The sequence below is a fragment of the Antechinus flavipes genome, chromosome X, assembly GCF_016432865.1.
Source record: "Antechinus flavipes isolate AdamAnt ecotype Samford, QLD, Australia chromosome X, AdamAnt_v2, whole genome shotgun sequence".
NCBI classification, from domain to species: Eukaryota; Metazoa; Chordata; class Mammalia; order Dasyuromorphia; family Dasyuridae; genus Antechinus; species Antechinus flavipes.
In genome coordinates this window covers 86,414,659-86,439,793 of record NC_067404.1, presented here as the reverse complement: position 1 = coordinate 86,439,793, position 25,135 = coordinate 86,414,659, and the positions used below count along the sequence as shown (strand labels likewise).

General features: G+C 42.0%; 2 protein-coding genes across 3 annotated transcripts in view; both read left to right on the top strand.

Annotated features, from left to right (window-relative positions):
- Positions 1-4,743: 4,743 nt before the first annotated feature.
- LOC127543023 (uncharacterized) lies at positions 4,744-9,747 on the top strand. The gene is made up of 3 exons (XM_051968984.1): positions 4,744-4,849; positions 6,434-6,483; positions 7,513-9,747. The coding sequence occupies exons 2-3, from the start codon at positions 6,453-6,455 to the stop codon at positions 8,274-8,276; spliced, it is 795 nt and encodes a 264-aa protein (XP_051824944.1). The 5' UTR covers positions 4,744-4,849; positions 6,434-6,452; the 3' UTR covers positions 8,277-9,747.
- Positions 9,748-21,613: 11,866 nt separating this feature from the next.
- LOC127543025 (uncharacterized) overlaps positions 21,614-25,135 on the top strand; it is an 89,182-nt gene continuing 85,660 nt past the window's right edge. Inside the window, exons 1-2 of one of the 2 annotated variants that reach the window (XM_051968985.1) lie at positions 21,614-21,731; positions 23,316-23,365. In XM_051968985.1, the coding sequence (XP_051824945.1) occupies positions 23,335-23,365 (31 nt within the window). In that variant the 5' untranslated portion in view covers positions 21,614-21,731; positions 23,316-23,334. The remainder of the gene's footprint in view (positions 21,732-23,315; positions 23,366-25,135) is intronic. The other variant, XM_051968987.1, reaches the window with a different exon arrangement.

The window sequence follows — 25,135 nt, the reverse complement described above, 5'->3', positions numbered from 1 at the left end:
TATGAGGACATATTTTGATGGAAGTGGATTTCTTTGACAAAGAGAACTAACTGAGTTTCATTTGATAAATGACGGACAAAAGCAGCTACACCCAAAGAAAGAACACTGGGAAACGAATGTGAACTATCTGCATTTTTGTTTTTCTTCCCGGGTTATTTATACCTTCTGAATCCAATTCTCCCTATGCAACAAGAGAACTGTTCGGTTCTGCAAACATGTATTGTATCTAGGATATACTGCAACATATCCAACATATAAAGGACTGCTTGCCATCTAGGGGAGGGGGTGGAGGGAGGGAGGGAAAAAAAAATCGGAACAGAAACGAGTGTCAATATAAAGTAATTATTAAATAAAAATTAAAAAAAAATCAGGTCTAATTTAAAAATAAAGGACTTAGTACTTCTAAAATCAAATTTAGCATTAAAAAAAATAGAAAAATAATATTCCATAACATTCATACACCCTAGTTTATTCAGCCATTCTCCAACTGATGGGCATCCATTCAGGTTCCAGTTTCTTGCCACTGCAAAAAGGGCTGCCACAAACATTTTGGCACATGTGGGCCCCTTTCCCTCCTTTGAAGATCTCTTTGGGATATTAGCTCCATAGAAACCCTGCTGTATCCAAGGGGATACACATGTTGGTAGCCCTTTGGCTACCTGCCAGACTCTTCCCCTTCCCATTTGAAATAGACCTGTTCTGAAGTTCTCCAGAAACCTAAAGACGAAGAGACTGGAACTCTACATACAAAACCAAGCATTTTCCCAACCCGACAAGTGTACAAAACAGGGACAGAAGTCTCCTTCCCTATCCCATCCATGTATCTGGGGCCAAATCCTCCCCACAAAATCTACCCATGGACAACCCCAAGGCCACTGGCCTCCCCTGGGTCAGCCCCCCAGGACACTCTGCCTCGTGCTGTCCTTGGCCTAACCCTATGCCATGTGGTGTCACTGCTATCGCCACTAAGCTTTCCAAACCCACCTCTCCTCCTTAGAGCTAACTCTCTTAGGATGTTAAGTCCCTTTCAGGATTGTGCCTGACGGCCAAAGTCATGCCCCAAACTCGAGTTTCCTTTCTCCTGGCAAATGGCAAGATCCAGTAAAGAATGACCCTTTCTTTCCATCATTATTAAAACCCCTTTCTATGTTCTCCGACTCCATCTCGTAACTACCATTCTTGGCGTCCCTTCTGTTTCTCAATTTTTGGGTCTTGAAGCTACCTTTTGATACCAGCCAAAACATTCTGCTATTGTCTATCCCTCACATCTCCTGTCTCCCTCTCTCTTTTTCCCTCTTTCTACCATGCTGTCTCTTTCTTTCTATCAACCTATCACACATCAATAATCCTTTACAATTTTAGGTTTTAGTATTATGACAGTAACTCTATTTGATGAACAATTTCACAATTTCCATCAATCATAGCTGAAGAAACACAACATAGCTTTTCACAAAAATGGAGAGTTATCTCATTTAATTTATAGTCATTTCTAATTTCAACATACACACCAATTAAAACAAGTTTTTTCTTTAAATCAGTATTTTACCTTGGAGTATTCTTACAAGATGTTCCATTCAAACAATCAATTGCTTTTGTAAACCAATCTTTTTTGTCCCTTCTTTTTCAAACCATTCTTATTCATAATATATCTAATATCTAAATAACTGTGGTGGTATTTCAAAATTTATTTCATAAATTTCAGAAAACTTATACAAATGTCTAGGCAAAGTGATGAAATTTTAAAGCATAGATCAAAATTTTTACAAATTACCCAATAAACATTCAAAAAGCCACATATTTCATCTAGTTAGGGGATTTAACATGTGATCTATTAAGGTAAGTTACCAGGACTTTGTTTTATTCACCTATTTTTTTTTTTTTGCCACAAAATCATATCGAATACAGATTTAAATTTTCCGTAATGTTTCAATGTCTGCACACCAATTTCGAAGATTTTGTGATGAAAGTAAACAAATGCACGATTCTAGCACATACCAGAGATTAGTGATTGTCTCATGCAACCCTAATAGAGATTCATCATCTAAAATTTAAAACTCATCTTGATATCTGAGGAGATAGCCTTAAGTACAACATTCCAGATATAAAAGCCAATCACTAGACATTATTCCTACTTAGCAAAGCTGTAGCAACTAGTTATTTGTCAGGATAACAAGCTTACTCACAAGATACTTTCAAGAAGCCTAACAAAACTTATAGAATTCCAGAAAATGAGTCCTCTTCCCTTTCCGGTTACTTTGTTTGACTGATGCCCTCTTTCTTTGTTCTCTTTCACCTGTCCCAATTGAGAGCTGCATACTCTCAGGTCTCCAGGCTTTAAAGTGCAAACCTGACCCAGATCCGTCTTGGGGGTATGTGGGTTTTTGTTTTTGTTTTTTTTTTTCCAGATACAAACTTTTAGTTTAGAGAAAATTGTCCACTCGATCAAGCCCTTTTTCCATCTTATTTTCGAGTTGATTTGTAGGACTATTAGGAGAATTATTAGAGAGCCTGAAATGAACCCTTTCACAACAAAACTAGCAGTGCCTTGGCAAATTGGCTAAGTCAAATCCACAAGATGATTTCAAGAGAGGCAGACTTTCTATCCAGGGTGTGAGAGGAAGTTTGGTGACCAGCAGGGTGGTAGCAGACAAGCCTGGAGAGACTTGTAGGAAAAGGTGCTAAGTGAAGTGAGCAGAAGCAGGAGATCACTGTACATGGCAACACAAGATTGTAGGAGGACCAAATGTGATGGAAGTGGCTCTCTTCAACAATGAGGGGATTCAGGCCTATGCCAATGATCTTGTGATGATGAGCGTTACCTTACCCAGGGAGAGGACTGTGGGAACTGAGGGTAGATGACAATATAGGCTTTTCACACTTTTTCATCTGATTTGCTTGAAATTTTTCCTTCCCAGTTTGTTTTACTTTTTGATCTCCTTTTTCTTGTGCAGCAATGTAATTGTATAAATTGGCAGGCCTATTTTGGATGGAACATGTATTTTAGCCATGTTGAGCACATATTGGATTGCATGCTACCTAGGTGAGGGGGGGAAGGTGGGAATAATTGGAATGCAGGATTTTTCAAGGATCAAGGTGGAAAAAATGATCCTCGTTTATGTTTTGGAAATAAAAAACTTCAATAAAAATCAATGAAAGGAAGATTGACAACAGGGAATGAATGGAGGTAAAGAATATTAGGGAAGATAGAGAAGAGGAGAAGGAGGTAAAAGTCAGTTCTGTTGTCCTGACAATAAAGACAGCCAAATATCAGTTCTGGATTTGAACCAGAAAGAGAAAAGAAACAAAAGCTGAATCAAAGAAGTTTTACAAAGAAGAATATCCTATCCCCCTTCTCTCTGCACGTCAGATACAAATGTAGTTTTGTTTTTTCCTTTTTCATGGACAGTCAGACAAAGACAATGATTGAAAAAGTTAAATGTTGAGAGCTCTTTTGAATCTTTGGTAAAGATACACTCTCGGTGGAAGATGACAATGTATGTAATGAGAATCAGGGGGAAATAAAGTTTGAAACCCAATACAGGCAGAGGGGCATAGGTTGATGAAACTATGTAACCAACAAGGTTCCTGTTTCTACACATCTATTCCAGCCTTCCAATGACAGAGGAGATTGGAAGAAGGCAAGTGATAGAACAGAAAAAGGGTTCCATGTGAGGTCATCAGTACCTCACAAAGAGTTAGTAGGATAAAAGAGCAGGAATCTCAAGCGCCCGTGCTCTGTGCGGGAGAGAGAGTGAGCGTGAGAGAGCGAGAGAGAGCGAGAGCGAGTGAGAGAGCGAGAGAGCGCCAGAGCCAGAGGCAGGGAGAGCGAGTGGGAGAGAGGCGGAAGGAGGAGAGGAGGAGAGAGGTAGAAGGAGAAGGAGAGGAGAGAAGAGAAGGAGAGAGGTGGTCGGAGCGAGAGAAGGAGAGAGGTGGTAGGAGCGAGAGAGGGAGAGAGGGAGTAGGGGGGAGGGGCCGGGGAAGGGGAGGGGAGGGCGGTGGGGAAAGGGAGGGAGAGGGAGGGAGTGGGAGGGAAGATTGTTGTGGGAGAAAGAAAGGAGAGGGTTGGGACAGGGAGAAGGGGAATAGATAGAGAGAAGATAGAGATAGATAGAGAGTAGATAGAGATAGAGATAGAGTAGATAGAGATAGAGATAGAGTAGATAGAGATAGAGATAGAGAAGATAGAGATAGATATAGACAGAGATAGAGATAGAGATAGAGATAGAGTAGATAGAGATAGATATAGACAGAGATAGAGATAGAGATAGAGAAGATAGAGATAGATATAGGGAAGCTAGAGATAGAGCTAGAGATAGAGAAATAGAGATAGATATAGCCAAGATAGAGATAGATATAGAGTAGATAGAGATAGATATAGAGTAGATAGAGCTAGAGATAGAGAAGATAGAGATAGATATTGAGTAGATAGAGATAGATATAGAGAAGATACAGATAGATATAGAATAGATAGAGATAGAGAGAAGATAGAGTTAGATATAGTGTAGATAGAGATAGATATAAAGTAGATAGAGCTAGAGATAGAGAAAATTGATAGTTATATAGAGAAGATAGCGATAGATAGAGACAGATTTAGAGAAAAGATAGAAATAGAAACAGTAGAAATAGAAGAGAGTGTGATAGAGACAGAGTGAGACAGAGAGTGCAAGGAGGGAGAGTGAGAGAAAGAGAGAGACTGTGTGTGTGTGTGTGTGTGTGTGTGTGTGTGTGTGTGTGTGTGTGTGTGTTTGTGTGTGTGTTTTTGTTTGTGTGTGTCTGTTCGTTCCATATCCTGATTCCTCACCCACTAAGGGATTGCCTTGTTTTTCGCATCTTCGAGAAGCTCTCAGAGGTAGGAGGATTTACAAATGATATAGAGTATCCTGGGGATGGGGTTAGCCAAATATGTATAGAAGGAAGAATGAGGTCGTTGGTATTTTTTTTGGGGGGGTGAGGTGTGTTATTTTGTGGGAAGTCGTGGTTTCTAGAGATCTGAGAGACATACCTTGTACCAGCAATAGGAGATGGACAAGATGGTGGTTCCTCTGTACTCAATGGGGGGAGCAGCTAGGATACAACTGAGATCATAAGAGAGAACCCTCTTCTGTAGACTCTGTTGCGGTAACTCAAACTATCAGAGACTCACTTCCAAAGAAAATAGCTTTTGTTGTTATCCTGAAGAAGCTTCTCTGTTCTTATGTAGAACAAAGACATGGGCCTGGGGCTTAGGAGGACCTGTGTTTCCAATTCAACCTCACACAGAGTTGAGTGTTGCTGAGGCAAACCATTTCACCTGCTTGCCTCCATTTCCTCACTGGGTGGTTGTAAGGATCCAACGAGATGGTATATTGGGAAAGGCTGTTGAGGACAGTGGAAAGGATGGAAGAGAGGTGCTTCCTCTCTTTCTTTTTCTCCTTGAGATGACCTCAAGACTGCCTCCAAATCCTCATTGTTAGAGCATTCAAACAATTCCATCCATTGGGGAATCAAGCTGAACCGTGTGCATCCCCTTGGGTGGAAAGGAGAGGAGTTCTTCACCTCGTTCTGACAATTGACACTCTGACAACTATTCCATCTTTCTCCAAACCATATTTCAAATTCATAAACAAATTCTTTGCAATCTCAAAATGTATATGTTTTCCATTTTCTTTTGATTAGAGGAGGTGGGCAAGTTTATTTATTGTACCTGGAGATATCCAATGTAGGTGTAAAAAATCCCTTTCTCCTGTAGTTGGGGAGCCAATCTGTCATTTCTTCTTAGAGAGGTCGTGTGCTTCAAAACACTGAAAGGGTTAAGAAAGGTTAGTCCAGGGTAGGCCCACACTGTAGTTAGGACTTTGGCCTTAGGTCTTGTGCATCTGAGAATACAAATAGGAGAGAACTCTTTGGGGAAAGCAGCAGCAGGGATGGGAGCCCATGGACAGTAAGCCTGACAGGTCCATAGGATGTTGTGAAATCAAAGAAAATTGGAATGATTCTCAGAAATTTTGTGCTTTGGGTAGTGTGATAGAAGTTACCCGCCACAGCAAACCAATGAACTTTACAGGTTCTGCTTTCTACTGACAGACACTTTGCCTACAAGGTTCCATCCTCTTGTTTTTCTATTGACATAGAAGGGAGTTTCTCAGTTGCTGCCTTTGGATTCCTTTGAATGATGAGGAGAGAGGAAAGAAGGGATGGAGAAAGGGGGAAACAGGGAAAGGGACCTTTAGGAATGGATCAAACTGGATAAAATGGAAAAAAAAAGATTTTTATCAATTGTGTTGAGGCTGGCTCTACTGTAAAAACACATAGGATGATGAAAGGCCATAGCTGGGCTGTGCCCAGTGAGCTGTCCGGGCTTTCTTGTACTGCTTGCTGCTCCTTTAGCTGGGAAGATGGGGTAGTTATTGGAACCAAAGCTTAGTGTTAATTTGTTGACATTTTCTTCCCTCAGGAATTCCCTCGGCTTCAACATGGGGAAGAAAACTCAGATATTGCCCCACGGTGAGAATCAATTAATCAACAAACATGTAGTCATACTTGTTCTTTTATCAGTCACTATATTAAAGGAGGAAGAGACACCCCAAAATTCATTCTAAGAGGAAAGGCCAAAAGCTCACAAACAAGAATATGCCAGATCCATCTCGAGGATAGAAAAGTAATGTGTCAAGGCATGATCCTAATGGAACAATCAGGTTAACAGAAGAGGTTAGGAGACAGGGGAACAGGGTGAACTGGTTGCTAGCTCCGTGAGGGAAGAAAAGAAGACCTCTGCGGAAAAAAAAAAACAGGTTGAGTAAGGAATTCAAAGATGCCTAACTCGATGGCTCCTATGTGGGCTAAGCAAAGGGAAGAGTGGTGGCTGCCTGAGCCGGCACACCTGGTGGACAGGAAAGGGAATTTCAGAAGAGGGCAGAGAGTGCAGGACAAAGAACAGGTTCTCTTTTGGACACTTGGAGCTTCTGGTGAAAATGTGAATGTAACTAGGGGACAATATTCAAGAAATTCAATAAAAAGCCAAAAATATCTTCCCTTTTGTACTTTGGAAGTTCTAAGAGTAATTTTGCATTTTAATTAGTAAAACTCAACTGAATGAGAATGTGAGAAATGACAGTGCAGAGTTTAGAAAAGTGAGAAAGGGGGAAGAATGAATGGAGGCCAGAGTCAATCCACATTATCTGCTGTGGGCCAAGCTCCACAGTAAGCACTGGGGGGATGCAAAGAATGGCCCAAGCCGGGCTCTGGTCCGGAGGAGCTCCCAGTCTAAGGCGGTGAGCCCCTACAAACAACTGTACAAACAAGAGGGTTACCAGAAAAATAGGAAGGAATGAAGTTGTCTCTTGGGCTTCCTCCCAGTATGTGAACGAGGGAGAGCATATGCAAGAGCACACTGACAAGGGTCCGGTTGTCCTCCAAAGGCCAGGGATCCCTGGGGGTAAATCCTAAACCGTGAGCCGCTCCTATCTTTCCCCCGCCCAAATCTGCTTGCCGATTCGTTCCCCTTTGTTCATATGGTCCCTTCTTCATTCACAGACTTGGTCCCGGAGGAGAAGAGCTTTTTCCAGAAGGCCAAATCCCTTTTCCCAGGTCCCCCTCATCGGGTTACTCCCTGCTCCTCAAGCAGTGATGAGCAAGTGCTGGATGTGGAGGGCCAGAACGGCATCCCGGCTGCCGCCTCAGCAAGGCAGGAGGAGGAGGTAGCGGGCCCATCCTGGGGGCCAAGTTCAGCTTTGGCGGCTCCTTCTAGTTCGCTGGAAGTTCCCCTGCTTCTGGAGGAACTATTCCCTCCTGGTTTGCCCAGGGTCCTGGAGAAAGTCATGCAGGCCTGGGCTGACAAGAGCCACAGGGACACAAGATCCGAGACATCCTCCTCCGAGATCACCTCGGAATCCTCTTCCACATGGGACCAAGGGGACGATTCTGAAGCCGAGGAAGAACAAACGCGAGTCATCTCGATCAAAAAGACCTTTGGTGATCCAAGCAGCAAGAAAGTGCATCCAGCCCCTCCCACAGAATGCACCACGTGCCAGGAAATGCCCCACGAGCCCTCCTTCAATTGGCCCCTAGCAAAAGATGCTCAAGGCCAACAAGAGAGCCCAGCCTCTTCCCCCGCCAAAGGCAGGCAAGGGCTCTGGAAAAGGAGAGGCAAAGTCCAGCCAGCCTTGGATGCCAAGTCTAAAACAACTCCGAGGACGGACCGCGAGCAATCCTCTTCAAGCGCCCAGAGACAAGGCCCAGAGACAAACCGAGGTTGCTTTCGGGGCTTTTGGAGAAGTTTATTCTCTGGAGGACGGTAGGGAGGGCTTGGAGCCTAGACTCCAGTTCCAGCTCTCCCCATTTCCCCCTCCCCCCCAAAGAGAAGAAGTGTGTGAAGGGACCCCTTTCAATCAAAAATTCGAGGTAGCACAGGGGTCCTCCAGACCAACCAAAAAAGTGAAGAAAGCCTCTGGGCTGGACGTGAACGTGTCTGAAGAGGGCAACATGTGGGGGCTAAATCCACAGAAGAAGTGGGGACTCCTGGTCTAGCTGGGAGGGGCTGGAGCCTCAGCAGAAGCACAGAGTGTTTTATCTCCCAAACTCTCTGAGAGTCAAGTTGAAGTCTGAGAGCTGGAGGCCTGAGTGAAGCTGGCCTGAGTGGGATGGCAGCCGGGCCCAGCGGTGCCACTGACTACCTGAAGACCTGGCCCTGGAAAGAAGGAACCAGCCGGCAGTGGGTACAGGGCCAGTGGGGCAAGGATGCAGCTGGCTGCCACGATTTGTAGGAGAGGGGACCTCTTGCTTTAGGGGTTCCTGGTCAGAGATTTTGGGCTTCCTGCTCAAAAGGAAACACTGAACAGAAGCTTGAGGAACTTTGTCACACACCACAATTAGAGGTGCTTAACATTCTTTTTTACAAAATTGCACTTGCAAAGAAGCCTCCCACCATTCAGATATATAGTGGGAACAGGAAAAAGGAGAATTCATCTTCAGAGGTGGACATTGAAGCAAAAAAGTTTTTACCCTCAAAAGAAATGTGCAATTGCTGCAAACCAAAAGGCAATAAATAGAACTAACTCAAAAAAGAATGTAAAAATCAAAGGAAATTGAGGAAAATGTAACCAAAAAAAAAAAAATCACTCCAAAGAAAAACAAAATCATATGGGGAAAAAAAAATGGAAACAAATCTGCAACCCAGGATAGGAATCTCAAGATGAAAATGATGTTTTGAAAAATTTAGATCAGCAAAGGGATGCCAGGGAAATGCTGAAAATCAAGAAATAATCAAACAAATTGGCAATATTGGAAATAAATAGAACAATGTGAAAGCTAAAAGACAGAGCTGGAGAACAGATTAGAAGAAAATAGAAAAGCATAGAAATTGAGTCCCGGAAAAGTGTGACCATAAAAAGAAACTTCCAAGAAGGAACCAGCCCCCAATGGGTACAGAGGCAGTGGGGCAGGGTTGCAGCTGGCTATCAGTATTTGCAGGAGAGGGAAACCCTTGCTCTGGGGTTCCTGTTTTGGGGGTTTTGGAGTTACCGGTCACAAGGAAACAGTGAAGGGAAGCTTGAGGAACCTTCCCGGCACACCACAGAGGTACTTAATCTCTTTTCTCAAAAATGTTTCTGCAAAGAAGAATCCCACCATTGAAATATATTATGGGAACAGGGAAAAGGAGAGTTCATCTTCAGACACTTAAGTAAAAAAGCTTTTACCCCAAAGAGTAATGTGCAATGGCTGTAACGCTTAAGAAAATATGTAGAACTTAAAAAAGAATTTAAAATCAAATGGAATGGACCGAAATGTAACCAAAAACAAACCTGTCCAAAAAAAAAAAAAAAAAAAAACCAACCCCTCAAAAAGCTTATGGGAAAAAAAGGAAACCAACTTACAATGAGGAAAGGAGTCTCAAAATGAAAATAATTCTTTGAAAAATGAAGATTGGCGATGGGAAGCCAGGGAATTGCAGAAAAATCAAGAAATAACAAAGCAAATTGAAATAAATAGAATGTGGGGAAAAATCTGAACAGAAACGAGTGCAAGGGATAATGTGGTAAAAAAAAATTACCCAGGCATGGATTGTGTCAATATAAAGTAATTATTAAATAAAATTTCAAAAAAAAAAAAAGGAAATAAATAGAATGTGAAACATAAAAGATCTGGAGAACAGATTAGAATAGAATAAAAGTGTAGAACTAGACTATGTGCAAAGGGTGATCCCAAACAGAACCTTCCAAGAAGGAACCAATGAGTCCAGATACAGTGGGCCATGGATGCAGTTGGCTGCCAGTCCTTGCAGGAGAGGCGAGAGCTTGCTTTGGGGCTCCTGGTCAGAGAGTTTGGGGTTCCTGGTCAGAGGGAAACACTGAAGAGAAACTTGAGGAACTTTCGCCCCACACCACAATTAGATGTGCTAAACCTCTTTTTGAAAAAATGCATCAGCAAAGAAGAATCCCACCATTGAAATATATTATGGGAACAGGGAAAAGGAGAATTCATCTTCAGAGGTGGACACTTAAGTCAAAAAGTTTTTACCCCAAAGAGAAATGTGCAATTGCTGCAAACCAAGAGAAAATATGTAGAACTACTCAAAAAAGAATTTACAAATGAAATGAAATTGAGGAAAATGTAACCAAAAAAAAAAAAAATCCAAGAAAAACCAAAAGCCTATGGGAAAAAAAGGAAACCAACTTGCAAAGGAGGAAAGGAATCTCAAGAAAAAATAATTCTTTGAAAATTGAAGATTGGCAATGGGAATCCAGGCAAATGCAGAAAAATCAAGAAATAAAACAAATTGGAAATATTGGAAATAAATAGAACAATGTGAAACATAAAAGATCTGGAGAAGAGATTAGAATAAAATAGAACCATGTAGAACTGGACTACCTGAAAAGTGGGACCAAAAAAAAAACCTTCGAAGAAGGAACCAGTCCCCAATGGGTACAGAGGCAGTGGGCCAGGGATGCAGCTGGCTACCAGTCCTTGCAGGAGAGGGGAGCTCTTGCTTTGGGGTTCCTATTTTTGGAGTTTGGGGATTACTGGTCAGAGGGAAACACTGAAGGGAAACTTGAGGAACCTTCCTCTCATACTACAGTTAGAGGTGCTTAATCTCGTTTTTTAAAAATTGCATCTGCAAAGATGAATCCCACCATTGAAATATATTACGGGAACAGGGAAAACGAGAGTTTATCTTCAGAGGAAGCCATTTCAGTAAAAAAAGCTTTTACTCCAAAGAGTAATGTGCAATGGCTGCAACCCCAAAGAAAATGTGTAGAAGTACTCAAAAAAGAATTTAAAAAATCAAATCAAATAGAGGAAAATGTAACCAAAAAAAATCTCTCCAAGAAAAACCAAAAGCATATGGGGAAAAAAAAGGAAACCAACTTGCCAAGGAGGAAAGGAGTCCCGAGATGAAAAGAATTCTTTGAAAACTGAAGATTGGTAATGGGAAGCCAGGGAAATGCAGAACAATCAAGAAATAACAAAACCAATTGTAAACATTGGAAACAAATAGAAGAATGTGAAACATAAAAGACAGATCTGGAGAACATGTTAGAATATTAGTAGAATAGAAAACTGAATAACTTGATTACTGAAAAGTGTGACCAAAAATAGAACCTTGCAAGAAATAATTTGGGAATATTGTCCTGGAATGATAAATGAGGAGAAAATGTAGAAATAGGAAAAAAAAATCCCCATTTTCAACGACTTCAACGAAATCCATTGTGGAAAAGACATAGGAATAATAGTGCCAAATTTCAAAAACCCTCAGATGAAAGGGAAAATTTTGGAAGAAAGAAATTCAAATATGAATGTGTTAAAAATGGAATTGAACAAGACACGTCAGCAGCTCGGGAAAAGACTGGAAAGATATCCACCGAGGGTTGATTGTGAGGGGAGGCAGGAGATAGGGCAGGAAGGAAGGAGAAAGAACAGGCAGCATGGAGGGAGATGAACTGAGGGAGGGAGGGAAGAAGGGAAGACAGAGGGAAAAGATTGAGATAAAAGGGGAGGGAGGAAAACGAGAGAAGAGTTCAGAAGAGATCTTCCATTGGAAAGATTTCATCTAGTATTTTAGAATTTCTTTTCCATCTTGAAATTTCGTATTTTTCCAAATCGTTTTCAACATTCATTGTTGTCAGACTTTGTTGCCAATGTTTCTCTTTCACTCCCTTAATCTCATGTTCTCCAGACGGCAAGTGACCAAAATGAAATCATTACAATTCTTTTACCCATTTAACCACATTTCTCAGGTTGTGGAAGAAAAAATCCGATCCCGAGGCAAAAAACCAGGACAAAGGAAAGAAGCAGGAATCTGTGTGCGACCCCCCCCCCCCCGGCTCAAAGGGGCTAGTTGGAGGCATCTCCAGATGCCCACAGAAAGCATGGATTCAGTCCTTGCAAGGAAAGGTGCCAGCACCCCAAGGGAGCAGCCTGGTGTGGGGCCCCAGGTGGGAAAGAGGGAATGGCTTAACTAGCAAAAGGCTGGGGTTCATTGGATGGACCGAAAAGGAAGCAACCACTGACCAATGACCAGCACGACTGTCTAGGTTGTTTGGGTCATATGAACTGCCTGAAATTTTGGCCTAGGATCTGATTTTTCTCCCCTACTGACCTTTACAAACAGGGATCATGTGACTGCCTGAAATTTAGAGCTAGGCTCTGACTTTTCTGTGCTACAATCCTCTGAGAATAGGGATCGTGTGATGTCCTGAAACAAAAACCTAAGGTCCTAGATAGAGCCTCTGAGACCTTGCCCTGGTCGGCGCAGTTCCTTTTTCACGCCACCTCACATCAGTCCCGATGCATTTCTTCCACTAGGACATCCTTGCTAGCAAGGCCTTCAGGCTGGTCCCTCTCCTCAGTACTAACTGTAAGCCGCCACCTACCATTTAGAAAGGGCCAACAACCTCACACGGGTGGAAGATTTCCAGAACCGCTTTAGCGAAGCAATCTTGGTCCATTCTAGTGCTTGAGTCCTCCAGCAAGCGGGCCAGAGGATAATGCTGCTTCAAGCAATGAGCAGCAATGGGAGACCCTGCTTCCACCAGCTCGCACCCTCCGACTGGGAAGCCCTGTCGTCACAGAGCCTCAACTGCCACCCGGCAGCCAGTGGTATCCATGGAACTCGAGCACTGTCCAGGCCCAAGGCCTTCGGGCCATTCTCCCATTCTTCTCCCCTCAAGCTGTCCTGACCCACATTCCTTTGAGACAAAGGGACAAAGGTCTCATCTTCTGGAGCTGCTTCAGCTGAAAAGGGCTGAAGAGCTGGCGGGGCCTATTGCGGTCCAGAGTGAGGACGGGACTTGCAGGCGGTGTCAGCAGCAGGGGGCTGCTGAGTGTCGGAATCGGGGATCCCGGGATTTGACCAACTAGTTGGAATTCCATGGCTTACACTCCGGAAGAAACAACTCTCAAGTCGATGAAACATGCAAGAGTCCAATATGAGCAAAAAAGGAGAAACAAATTGGGGTCAGAATGGGGGTCACTAGGGAGAGGAACTGGGGACCACACGGAGAGGACGACGGAGAGGGGAAGATAGTTATCATGGATGTCTCTCATCCAGCTTTTCCAGAATAAATTTCTAAGAACTTTCCCCCCCAATTTGTGCTTTTATTTCCTCAAAGGGGAACAGTGTGGCCTCCTGGAAGCATGATCTCCTTTAGCAACAATTCTAGAGACGTTTTCACTCTTCTAAGGGAAGGCTTTGAAAAGAGTTTTGAAGCCCCTGCCTGGGGCCCCTGTGTACAATCCATCTGGCAATCCTTCCCTAAGAATGTTGTACTCTTCCAGCTAGGCTTCAGAATGGGCCTTTAATGAGCCTTCAGAATTGTCTGGGAGCTCAATGAGGGAGTGTAGGAGTCGGGACTTGGGGACTTAAAGGTGCCCCGCTCAGGGGCATATAGGAAGCAGCACGGGACTGTATATGATGAAAACTAACAGAAAAGTCCAGGAAGAGCTTGCACTCATGGTCCCTTCTCCCCTAGATGGCAGGCAATCCAATATATATTATACATGTGAAAATATGACGCTTAAGGCAATATATGTAAGCTTACAAGTATTTTGCTGCACAAGAAAAATCAGATCCGGAACCAAAACTCTGAAAATGCAAGCGAACCAAATAATGAAAATATTATGTTGTGATCCAGACTCAATTCCCACAGTCTTCTCTCTGGGTGTAGATGGCTCTCTTCATCCCCAAATCATCTCCTTTTAAAAGAGAGCCACGTCCATCAGTATGGAGTACTGTATCATCTTCTTGTTGCCACGTACAATGACCTTGTCATCCTGCTCATTTCATTTAGCATCAGGTCATGTACCACCTTCCGACTGGGAAGCAGTCCCCTCTCCAGGCCCCTCTAAAATCAGCCCCCTGAGAGTTTCTTTTAGAAAAATAATATTCATCCTAAACAGTCCCATCTCAGAAAAAGAAATAGAACAAACTATCAATCAACTCCCTAAGAAAAAATCCCCAGGACCAGATGGTTTTACATGTGAATTCTACCAAACATTTAAAGAACAATTAATTCCAATGTTATAGAAATTATTTGAAAAAATAGGGATTGAAGGAGTCCTACCAAACTCCTTTTATGACACAGACGTGGTACTGATACCTAAACCAGGTAGGCTGAAAACAGAGAAAGAAAATTATAGACCAATCTCCCTAATGAATATTGATGCTAAAATCTTAAATAAAATATTAGCAAAAAGATTACAGAAAATCGTCACCAGGATAATACACTATGACCAAGTAGGATTTATACCAGGAATGCAGGGCTGGTTCAATATTAGGAAAACTATTAGCATAATTGACTATATCAATAACCAAACAAACAAAAACCATATGATCATCTCAATAGATGCAGAAAAAGCATTTGATAAAATCCAACATCCATTCCTAATAAAAACACTTGAGAGCATAGGAATAAATGGACTTTTGCTTAAAATAGTCAGGAGCATATATTTAAAACCATCAGTAAGCATCATATGCAATGGGGAAAAACTGGAACCTTTCCCAGTAAGATCTGGAGTGAAGCAAGGTTGCCCACTATCACCATTATTATTTAATATCGTATTAGAAACACTAGCCTCGGCAATAAGAGTCGAGAAAGATATTAAAGGAATTAGAGTAGGCAATGAGGAAACCAAACTATCACTCTTTGCAGATGATATGATGGTATACCTAGAGAACCCCAGGGATTCTACTAAAAAGCTATTGGAAATAATTCATAATTTTAGCAAAGTAGCTGGCTACAAAATAAATCCCCATAAATCCTCAACATTTTTATACATCACCAACAAAACCCAACAGCAAGAGATACAAAGAGAAATTCCATTCAGAATAACTGTTGATACCATAAAATATTTGGGAATCTATCTACCAAAGGAAAGTCAGGAATTATATGAGCAAAATTATAAAAATGTCTCCACACAAATAAAGTCAGACTTAAATAATTGGAAAAATATTAAGTGCTCTTGGATCGGCCGAGCTAACATAATAAAGATGACAATACTCCCTCAACTAATCTATTTATTTAGTGCTATACCAATCAGACTTCCAAGAAAATATTTTATTGATCTAGAAAAAATAACAACAAAATTCATATGGAACAATAAAAAGTCGAGAATCTCAAGGGAATTAATGAAAAAAAAATCAAATGAAGGTGGCCCAGCTGTACCTGATCTAAAATTATATTATAAAGCAGCAGTCACCAAAACCATTTGGTATTGGCTAAGAAATAGATTAGTGGATCAGTGGAAAAGGCTAGGTTCACAAGACAGAATAGTCAACTACAGCAATCTAGTGTTTGACAAACCCAAAGCCCCTAACTTCTGGGAAAAGAATTCATTATTTGATAAAAACTGCTGGGATAATTGGAAATTAGTATGGCAGAAATTAGGCATGGACCCACACTTAACACCATATACCAAGATAAGATCAAAATGGGTCTATGACCTAGGCATAAAGAACGAGATTATAAATAAATTAGAGGAACACAGAATAGTTTATCTCTCAGACTTGTGGAGGAGAAAGGAATTTGTGACCAAAGATGAACTAGAGACCATTACTGATCACAAAATAGAAAATTTTGATTCCATCAAATTAAAAAGCCTTTGTACAAATAAAACTAATGCAAACAAGATTAGAAGGGAAGCAACAAACTGGGAAAACATTTTCACAGTTAAAGGTTCTGATAAAGGCCTCATTTCCAAAATATATAGAGAACTGACTCAAATTTATAAGAAATCAAGCCATTCTCCAATTGATAAATGGTCAAAGGACATGAACAGACAATTTTCAGAGGATGAAATTGAAACTATTACCACTCATATGAAAGAGTGTTCCAAATCATTATTGATCAGAGAAATGCAAATTAAGACAACTCTGAGATACCACTACACACCTGTCAGACTGGCTAAGATGACAGGAAAAAATAATGATGAATGTTGGAGGGGATGCGGGAAAACTGGGACACTAATGCATTGTTGGTGGAGTTGTGAACGAATCCAACCATTCTGGAGAGCAATCTGGAATTATGCCCAAAAAATTATCAAATTGTGCATACCCTTTGATCCAGCAGTGTTTCTATTGGGCTTATATCCCAAAGAAATACTAAAGAAAGGAAAGGGACCTGTATGTGCCAAAATGTTTGTAGCAGCCCTGTTTGTAGTGGCTAGAAACTGGAAAATGAATGGATGCCCATCCATTGGAGAATGGCTGGGTAAATTGTGGTATATGAATGTTATGGAATATTATTGTTCTGTAAGAAATGACCAGCAGGATGAATACAGAGAGGACTGGCGAGACTTACATGAACTGATGCTAAGTGAAATGAGCAGAACCAGGAGATCATTATACACTTCGACAACGATATTGTATGAGGACATATTTTGATGGAAGTGGATTTCTTTGACAAAGAGAACTAACTGAGTTTCATTTGATAAATGACGGACAAAAGCAGCTACACCCAAAGAAAGAACACTGGGAAACGAATGTGAACTATCTGCATTTTTGTTTTTCTTCCCGGGTTATTTATACCTTCTGAATCCAATTCTCCCTATGCAACAAGAGAACTGTTCGGTTCTGCAAACATGTATTGTATCTAGGATATACTGCAACATATCCAACATATAAAGGACTGCTTGCCATCTAGGGGAGGGGGTGGAGGGAGGGAGGGAAAAAAAAATCGGAACAGAAACGAGTGTCAATATAAAGTAATTATTAAATAAAAATTAAAAAAAAATCAGGTCTAATTTAAAAATAAAGGACTTAGTACTTCTAAAATCAAATTTAGCATTAAAAAAAATAGAAAAATAATATTCCATAACATTCATACACCCTAGTTTATTCAGCCATTCTCCAACTGATGGGCATCCATTCAGGTTCCAGTTTCTTGCCACTGCAAAAAGGGCTGCCACAAACATTTTGGCACATGTGGGCCCCTTTCCCTCCTTTGAAGATCTCTTTGGGATATTAGCTCCATAGAAACCCTGCTGTATCCAAGGGGATACACATGTTGGTAGCCCTTTGGCTACCTGCCAGACTCTTCCCCTTCCCATTTGAAATAGACCTGTTCTGAAGTTCTCCAGAAACCTAAAGACGAAGAGACTGGAACTCTACATACAAAACCAAGCATTTTCCCAACCCGACAAGTGTACAAAACAGGGACAGAAGTCTCCTTCCCTATCCCATCCATGTATCTGGGGCCAAATCCTCCCCACAAAATCTACCCATGGACAACCCCAAGGCCACTGGCCTCCCCTGGGTCAGCCCCCCAGGACACTCTGCCTCGTGCTGTCCTTGGCCTAACCCTATGCCATGTGGTGTCACTGCTATCGCCACTAAGCTTTCCAAACCCACCTCTCCTCCTTAGAGCTAACTCTCTTAGGATGTTAAGTCCCTTTCAGGATTGTGCCTGACGGCCAAAGTCATGCCCCAAACTCGAGTTTCCTTTCTCCTGGCAAATGGCAAGATCCAGTAAAGAATGACCCTTTCTTTCCATCATTATTAAAACCCCTTTCTATGTTCTCCGACTCCATCTCGTAACTACCATTCTTGGCGTCCCTTCTGTTTCTCAATTTTTGGGTCTTGAAGCTACCTTTTGATACCAGCCAAAACATTCTGCTATTGTCTATCCCTCACATCTCCTGTCTCCCTCTCTCTTTTTCCCTCTTTCTACCATGCTGTCTCTTTCTTTCTATCAACCTATCACACATCAATAATCCTTTACAATTTTAGGTTTTAGTATTATGACAGTAACTCTATTTGATGAACAATTTCACAATTTCCATCAATCATAGCTGAAGAAACACAACATAGCTTTTCACAAAAATGGAGAGTTATCTCATTTAATTTATAGTCATTTCTAATTTCAACATACACACCAATTAAAACAAGTTTTTTCTTTAAATCAGTATTTTACCTTGGAGTATTCTTACAAGATGTTCCATTCAAACAATCAATTGCTTTTGTAAACCAATCTTTTTTGTCCCTTCTTTTTCAAACCATTCTTATTCATAATATATCTAATATCTAAATAACTGTGGTGGTATTTCAAAATTTATTTCATAAATTTCAGAAAACTTATACAAATGTCTAGGCAAAGTGATGAAATTTTAAAGCATAGATCAAAATTTTTACAAATTACCCAATAAACATTCAAAAAGCCACATATTTCATCTAGTTAGGGGATTTAACATGTGATCTATTAAGGTAAGTTACCAGGACTTTGTTTTATTCACCTATTTTTTTTTTTTTGCCACAAAATCATATCGAATACAGATTTAAATTTTCCGTAATGTTTCAATGTCTGCACACCAATTTCGAAGATTTTGTGATGAAAGTAAACAAATGCACGATTCTAGCACATACCAGAGATTAGTGATTGTCTCATGCAACCCTAATAGAGATTCATCATCTAAAATTTAAAACTCATCTTGATATCTGAGGAGATAGCCTTAAGTACAACATTCCAGATATAAAAGCCAATCACTAGACATTATTCCTACTTAGCAAAGCTGTAGATTATCATTCAAGTCATCCTTCATTGGGATCTTTGTAACTGCAACTAGTTATTGGTCAGGATAATAAGCTTAGTCACAAGATACTTTCAAGAAGCCTAACAAAACTTATAGAATTCCAGAAAATGAGTCCTCTTCCCTTTCCGGTTACTTTGTTTGACTGATGCCCTCTTTCTTTGTTCTCTTTCACCTGTCCCAATTGAGAGCTGCATACTCTCAGGTCTCCAGGCTTTAAAGTGCAAACCTGACCCAGATCCGTCTTGGGGGTATGTGGGTTTTTGTTTTTGTTTTTTTTTTTTCCAGATACAAACTTTTAGTTTAGAGAAAATTATCCACTCGATCAAGCCCTTTTTCCATCTTATTTTCGAGTTGATTTGTAGGACTATTAGGAGAATTATTAGAGAGCCTGAAATGAACCCTTTCACAACAAAGCTAGCAGTGCCTTGGCAAATTGGCTAAGTCAAATCCACAAGATGATTTCAAGAGAGGCAGACTTTCTATCCAGGGTGTGAGAGGAAGTTTGGTGACCAGCAGGGTGGTAGCAGACAAGCCTGGAGAGACTTGTAGGAAAAGGTGCTAAGTGAAGTGAGCAGAAGCAGGAGATCACTGTACATGGCAACACAAGATTGTAGGAGGACCAAATGTGATGGAAGTGGCTCTCTTCAACAATGAGGGGATTCAGGCCTATGCCAATGATCTTGTGATGATGAGCGTTACCTTACCCAGGGAGAGGACTGTGGGAACTGAGGGTAGATGACAATATAGGCTTTTCACACTTTTTCATCTGATTTGCTTGAAATTTTTCCTTCCCAGTTTGTTTTACTTTTTGATCTCCTTTTTCTTGTGCAGCAATGTAATTGTATAAATTGGCAGGCCTATTTTGGATGGAACATGTATTTTAGCCATGTTGAGCACATATTGGATTGCATGCTACCTAGGTGAGGGGGGGAAGGTGGGAATAATTGGAATGCAGGATTTTTCAAGGATCAAGGTGGAAAAAATGATCCTCGTTTATGTTTTGGAAATAAAAAACTTCAATAAAAATCAATGAAAGGAAGATTGACAACAGGGAATGAATGGAGGTAAAGAATATTAGGGAAGATAGAGAAGAGGAGAAGGAGGTAAAAGTCAGTTCTGTTGTCCTGACAATAAAGACAGCCAAATATCAGTTCTGGATTTGAACCAGAAAGAGAAAAGAAACAAAAGCTGAATCAAAGAAGTTTTACAAAGAAGAATATCCTATCCCCCTTCTCTCTGCACGTCAGATACAAATGTAGTTTTGTTTTTTCCTTTTTCATGGACAGTCAGACAAAGACAATGATTGAAAAAGTTAAATGTTGAGAGCTCTTTTGAATCTTTGGTAAAGATACACTCTCGGTGGAAGATGACAATGTATGTAATGAGAATCAGGGGGAAATAAAGTTTGAAACCCAATACAGGCAGAGGGGCATAGGTTGATGAAACTATGTAACCAACAAGGTTCCTGTTTCTACACATCTATTCCAGCCTTCCAATGACAGAGGAGATTGGAAGAAGGCAAGTGATAGAACAGAAAAAGGGTTCCATGTGAGGTCATCAGTACCTCACAAAGAGTTAGTAGGATAAAAGAGCAGGAATCTCAAGCGCCCGTGCTCTGTGCGGGAGAGAGAGTGAGCGTGAGAGAGCGAGAGAGAGCGAGAGCGAGTGAGAGAGCGAGAGAGCGCCAGAGCCAGAGGCAGGGAGAGCGAGTGGGAGAGAGGCGGAAGGAGGAGAGGAGGAGAGAGGTAGAAGGAGAAGGAGAGGAGAGAAGAGAAGGAGAGAGGTGGTCGGAGCGAGAGAAGGAGAGAGGTGGTCGGAGCGAGAGAAGGAGAGAGGTGGTAGGAGCGAGAGAGGGAGAGAGGGAGTAGGGGGGAGGGGCCGGGGAAGGGGAGGGGAGGGCGGTGGGGAAAGGGAGGGAGAGGGAGGGAGTGGGAGGGAAGATTGTTGTGGGAGAAAGAAAGGAGAGGGTTGGGACAGGGAGAAGGGTGATAGAGAGAAGATAGAGATAGATATAGAGTAGATAGAGATAGAGATAGAGTAGATAGAGATAGAGATAGAGTAGATAGAGATAGAGATAGAGAAGATAGAGATAGAGATAGAGAAGATAGAGATAGATATAGAGTACATAGAGATAGAGATAGAGTAGATAGAGCTAGAGATAGAGAAGATAGAGATAGATATAGAGTAGATAGAGATAGATATAGAGTAGATAGAGCTAGAGATAGAGAAATAGAGATAGATATTGAGTAGATAGAGATAGATATAGAGAAGATACAGATAGATATAGAATAGATAGAGATAGAGAGAAGATAGAGTTAGATATAGTGTAGATAGAGATAGATATAGAGTAGATAGAGATAGAGATAGAGATAGAGAAATAGAGATAGATATAGAGTAGATAGAGATAGATAGAGATAGAGATAGAGAAATAGAGATAGATAGAGATAGATAGAGATAGAGATAGAGAAGATAGCGATAGATAGAGACAGATTTAGAGAAAAGATAGAAATAGAAACAGTAGAAATAGAAGAGAGTGTGATAGAGACAGAGTGAGACAGAGAGTGCAAGGAGGGAGAGTGAGAGAAAGAGAGAGACTGTGTGTGTGTGTGTGTGTGTGTGTGTGTGTGTTTGTGTGTGTGTTTTTGTTTGTGTGTGTCTGTTCGTTCCATATCCTGATTCCTCACCCACTAAGGGATTGCCTTGTTTTTCGCATCTTCGAGAAGCTCTCAGAGGTAGGAGGATTTACAAATGATATAGAGTATCCTGGGGATGGGGTTAGCCAAATATGTATAGAAGGAAGAATGAGGTCGTTGGTATTTTTTTTGGGGGGGTGAGGTGTGTTATTTTGTGGGAAGTCGTGGTTTCTAGAGATCTGAGAGACATACCTTGTACCAGCAATAGGAGATGGACAAGATGGTGGTTCCTCTGTACTCAATGGGGGGAGCAGCTAGGATACAACTGAGATCATAAGAGAGAACCCTCTTCTGTAGACTCTGTTGCGGTAACTCAAACTATCAGAGACTCACTTCCAAAGAAAATAGCTTTTGTTGTTATCCTGAAGAAGCTTCTCTGTTCTTATGTAGAACAAAGACATGGGCCTGGGGCTTAGGAGGACCTGTGTTTCCAATTCAACCTCACACAGAGTTGAGTGTTGCTGAGGCAAACCATTTCACCTGCTTGCCTCCATTTCCTCACTGGGTGGTTGTAAGGATCCAACGAGATGGTATATTGGGAAAGGCTGTTGAGGACAGTGGAAAGGATGGAAGAGAGGTGCTTCCTCTCTTTCTTTTTCTCCTTGAGATGACCTCAAGACTGCCTCCAAATCCTCATTGTTAGAGCATTCAAACAATTCCATCCATTGGGGAATCAAGCTGAACCGTGTGCATCCCCTTGGGTGGAAAGGAGAGGAGTTCTTCACCTCGTTCTGACAATTGACACTCTGACAACTATTCCATCTTTCTCCAAACCATATTTCAAATTCATAAACAAATTCTTTGCAATCTCAAAATGTATATGTTTTCCATTTTCTTTTGATTAGAGGAGGTGGGCAAGTTTATTTATTGTACCTGGAGATATCCAATGTAGGTGTAAAAAATCCCTTTCTCCTGTAGTTGGGGAGCCAATCTGTCATTTCTTCTTAGAGAGGTCGTGTGCTTCAAAACACTGAAAGGGTTAAGAAAGGTTAGTCCAGGGTAGGCCCACACTGTAGTTAGGACTTTGGCCTTAGGTCTTGTGCATCTGAGAATACAAATAGGAGAGAACTCTTTGGGGAAAGCAGCAGCAGGGATGGGAGCCCATGGACAGTAAGCCTGACAGGTCCATAGGATGTTGTGAAATCAAAGAAAATTGGAATGATTCTCAGAAATTTTGTGCTTTGGGTAGTGTGATAGAAGTTACCCGCCACAGCAAACCAATGAACTTTACAGGTTCTGCTTTCTACTGACAGACACTTTGCCTACAAGGTTCCATCCTCTTGTTTTTCTATTGACATAGAAGGGAGTTTCTCAGTTGCTGCCTTTGGATTCCTTTGAATGATGAGGAGAGAGGAAAGAAGGGATGGAGAAAGGGGGAAACAGGGAAAGGGACCTTTAGGAATGGATCAAACTGGATAAAATGGAAAAAAAAAGATTTTTATCAATTGTGTTGAGGCTGGCTCTACTGTAAAAACACATAGGATGATGAAAGGCCATAGCTGGGCTGTGCCCAGTGAGCTGTCCGGGCTTTCTTGTACTGCTTGCTGCTCCTTTAGCTGGGAAGATGGGGTAGTTATTGGAACCAAAGCTTAGTGTTAATTTGTTGACATTTTCTTCCCTCAGGAATTCCCTCGGCTTCAACATGGGGAAGAAAACTCAGATATTGCCCCACGGTGAGAATCAATTAATCAACAAACATGTAGTCATACTTGTTCTTTTATCAGTCACTATATTAAAGGAGGAAGAGACACCCCAAAATTCATTCTAAGAGGAAAGGCCAAAAGCTCACAAACAAGAATATGCCAGATCCATCTCGAGGATAGAAAAGTAATGTGTCAAGGCATGATCCTAATGGAACAATCAGGTTAACAGAAGAGGTTAGGAGACAGGGGAACAGGGTGAACTGGTTGCTAGCTCCGTGAGGGAAGAAAAGAAGACCTCTGCGGAAAAAAAAAACAGGTTGAGTAAGGAATTCAAAGATGCCTAACTCGATGGCTCCTATGTGGGCTAAGCAAAGGGAAGAGTGGTGGCTGCCTGAGCCGGCACGCCTGGTGGACAGAAAAGGGAATTTCAGAAGAGGGCAGAGAGTGCAGGACAAAGAACAGGTTCTCTTTTGGACACTTGGAGCTTCTGGTGAAAATGTGAATGTAACTAGGGGACAATATTCAAGAAATTCAATAAAAAGCCAAAAATATCTTCCCTTTTGTACTTTGGAAGTTCTAAGAGTAATTTTGCATTTTAATTAGTAAAACTCAACTGAATGAGAATGTGAGAAATGACAGTGCAGAGTTTAGAAAAGTGAGAAAGGGGGAAGAATGAATGGAGGCCAGAGTCAATCCACATTATCTGCTGTGGGCCAAGCTCCACAGTAAGCACTGGGGGGATGCAAAGAATGGCCCAAGCCGGGCTCTGGTCCGGAGGAGCTCCCAGTCTAAGGCGGTGAGCCCCTACAAACAACTGTACAAACAAGAGGGTTACCAGAAAAATAGGAAGGAATGAAGTTGTCTCTTGGGCTTCCTCCCAGTATGTGAACGAGGGAGAGCATATGCAAGAGCACACTGACAAGGGTCCGGTTGTCCTCCAAAGGCCAGGGATCCCTGGGGGTAAATCCTAAACCGTGAGCCGCTCCTATCTTTCCCCCGCCCAAATCTGCTTGCCGATTCGTTCCCCTTTGTTCATATGGTCCCTTCTTCATTCACAGACTTGGTCCCGGAGGAGAAGAGCTTTTTCCAGAAGGCCAAATCCCTTTTCCCAGGTCCCCCTCATCGGGTTACTCCCTGCTCCTCAAGCAGTGATGAGCAAGTGCTGGATGTGGAGGGCCAGAACGGCATCCCGGCTGCCGCCTCAGCAAGGCAGGAGGAGGAGGTAGCGGGCCCATCCTGGGGGCCAAGTTCAGCTTTGGCGGCTCCTTCTAGTTCGCTGGAAGTTCCCCTGCTTCTGGAGGAACTATTCCCTCCTGGTTTGCCCAGGGTCCTGGAGAAAGTCATGCAGGCCTGGGCTGACAAGAGCCACAGGGACACAAGATCCGAGACATCCTCCTCCGAGATCACCTCGGAATCCTCTTCCACATGGGACCAAGGGGACGATTCTGAAGCCGAGGAAGAACAAACGCGAGTCATCTCGATCAAAAAGACCTTTGGTGATCCAAGCAGCAAGAAAGTGCATCCAGCCCCTCCCACAGAATGCACCACGTGCCAGGAAATGCCCCACGAGCCCTCCTTCAATTGGCCCCTAGCAAAAGATGCTCAAGGCCAACAAGAGAGCCCAGCCTCTTCCCCCGCCAAAGGCAGGCAAGGGCTCTGGAAAAGGAGAGGCAAAGTCCAGCCAGCCTTGGATGCCAAGTCTAAAACAACTCCGAGGACGGACCGCGAGCAATCCTCTTCAAGCGCCCAGAGACAAGGCCCAGAGACAAACCGAGGTTGCTTTCGGGGCTTTTGGAGAAG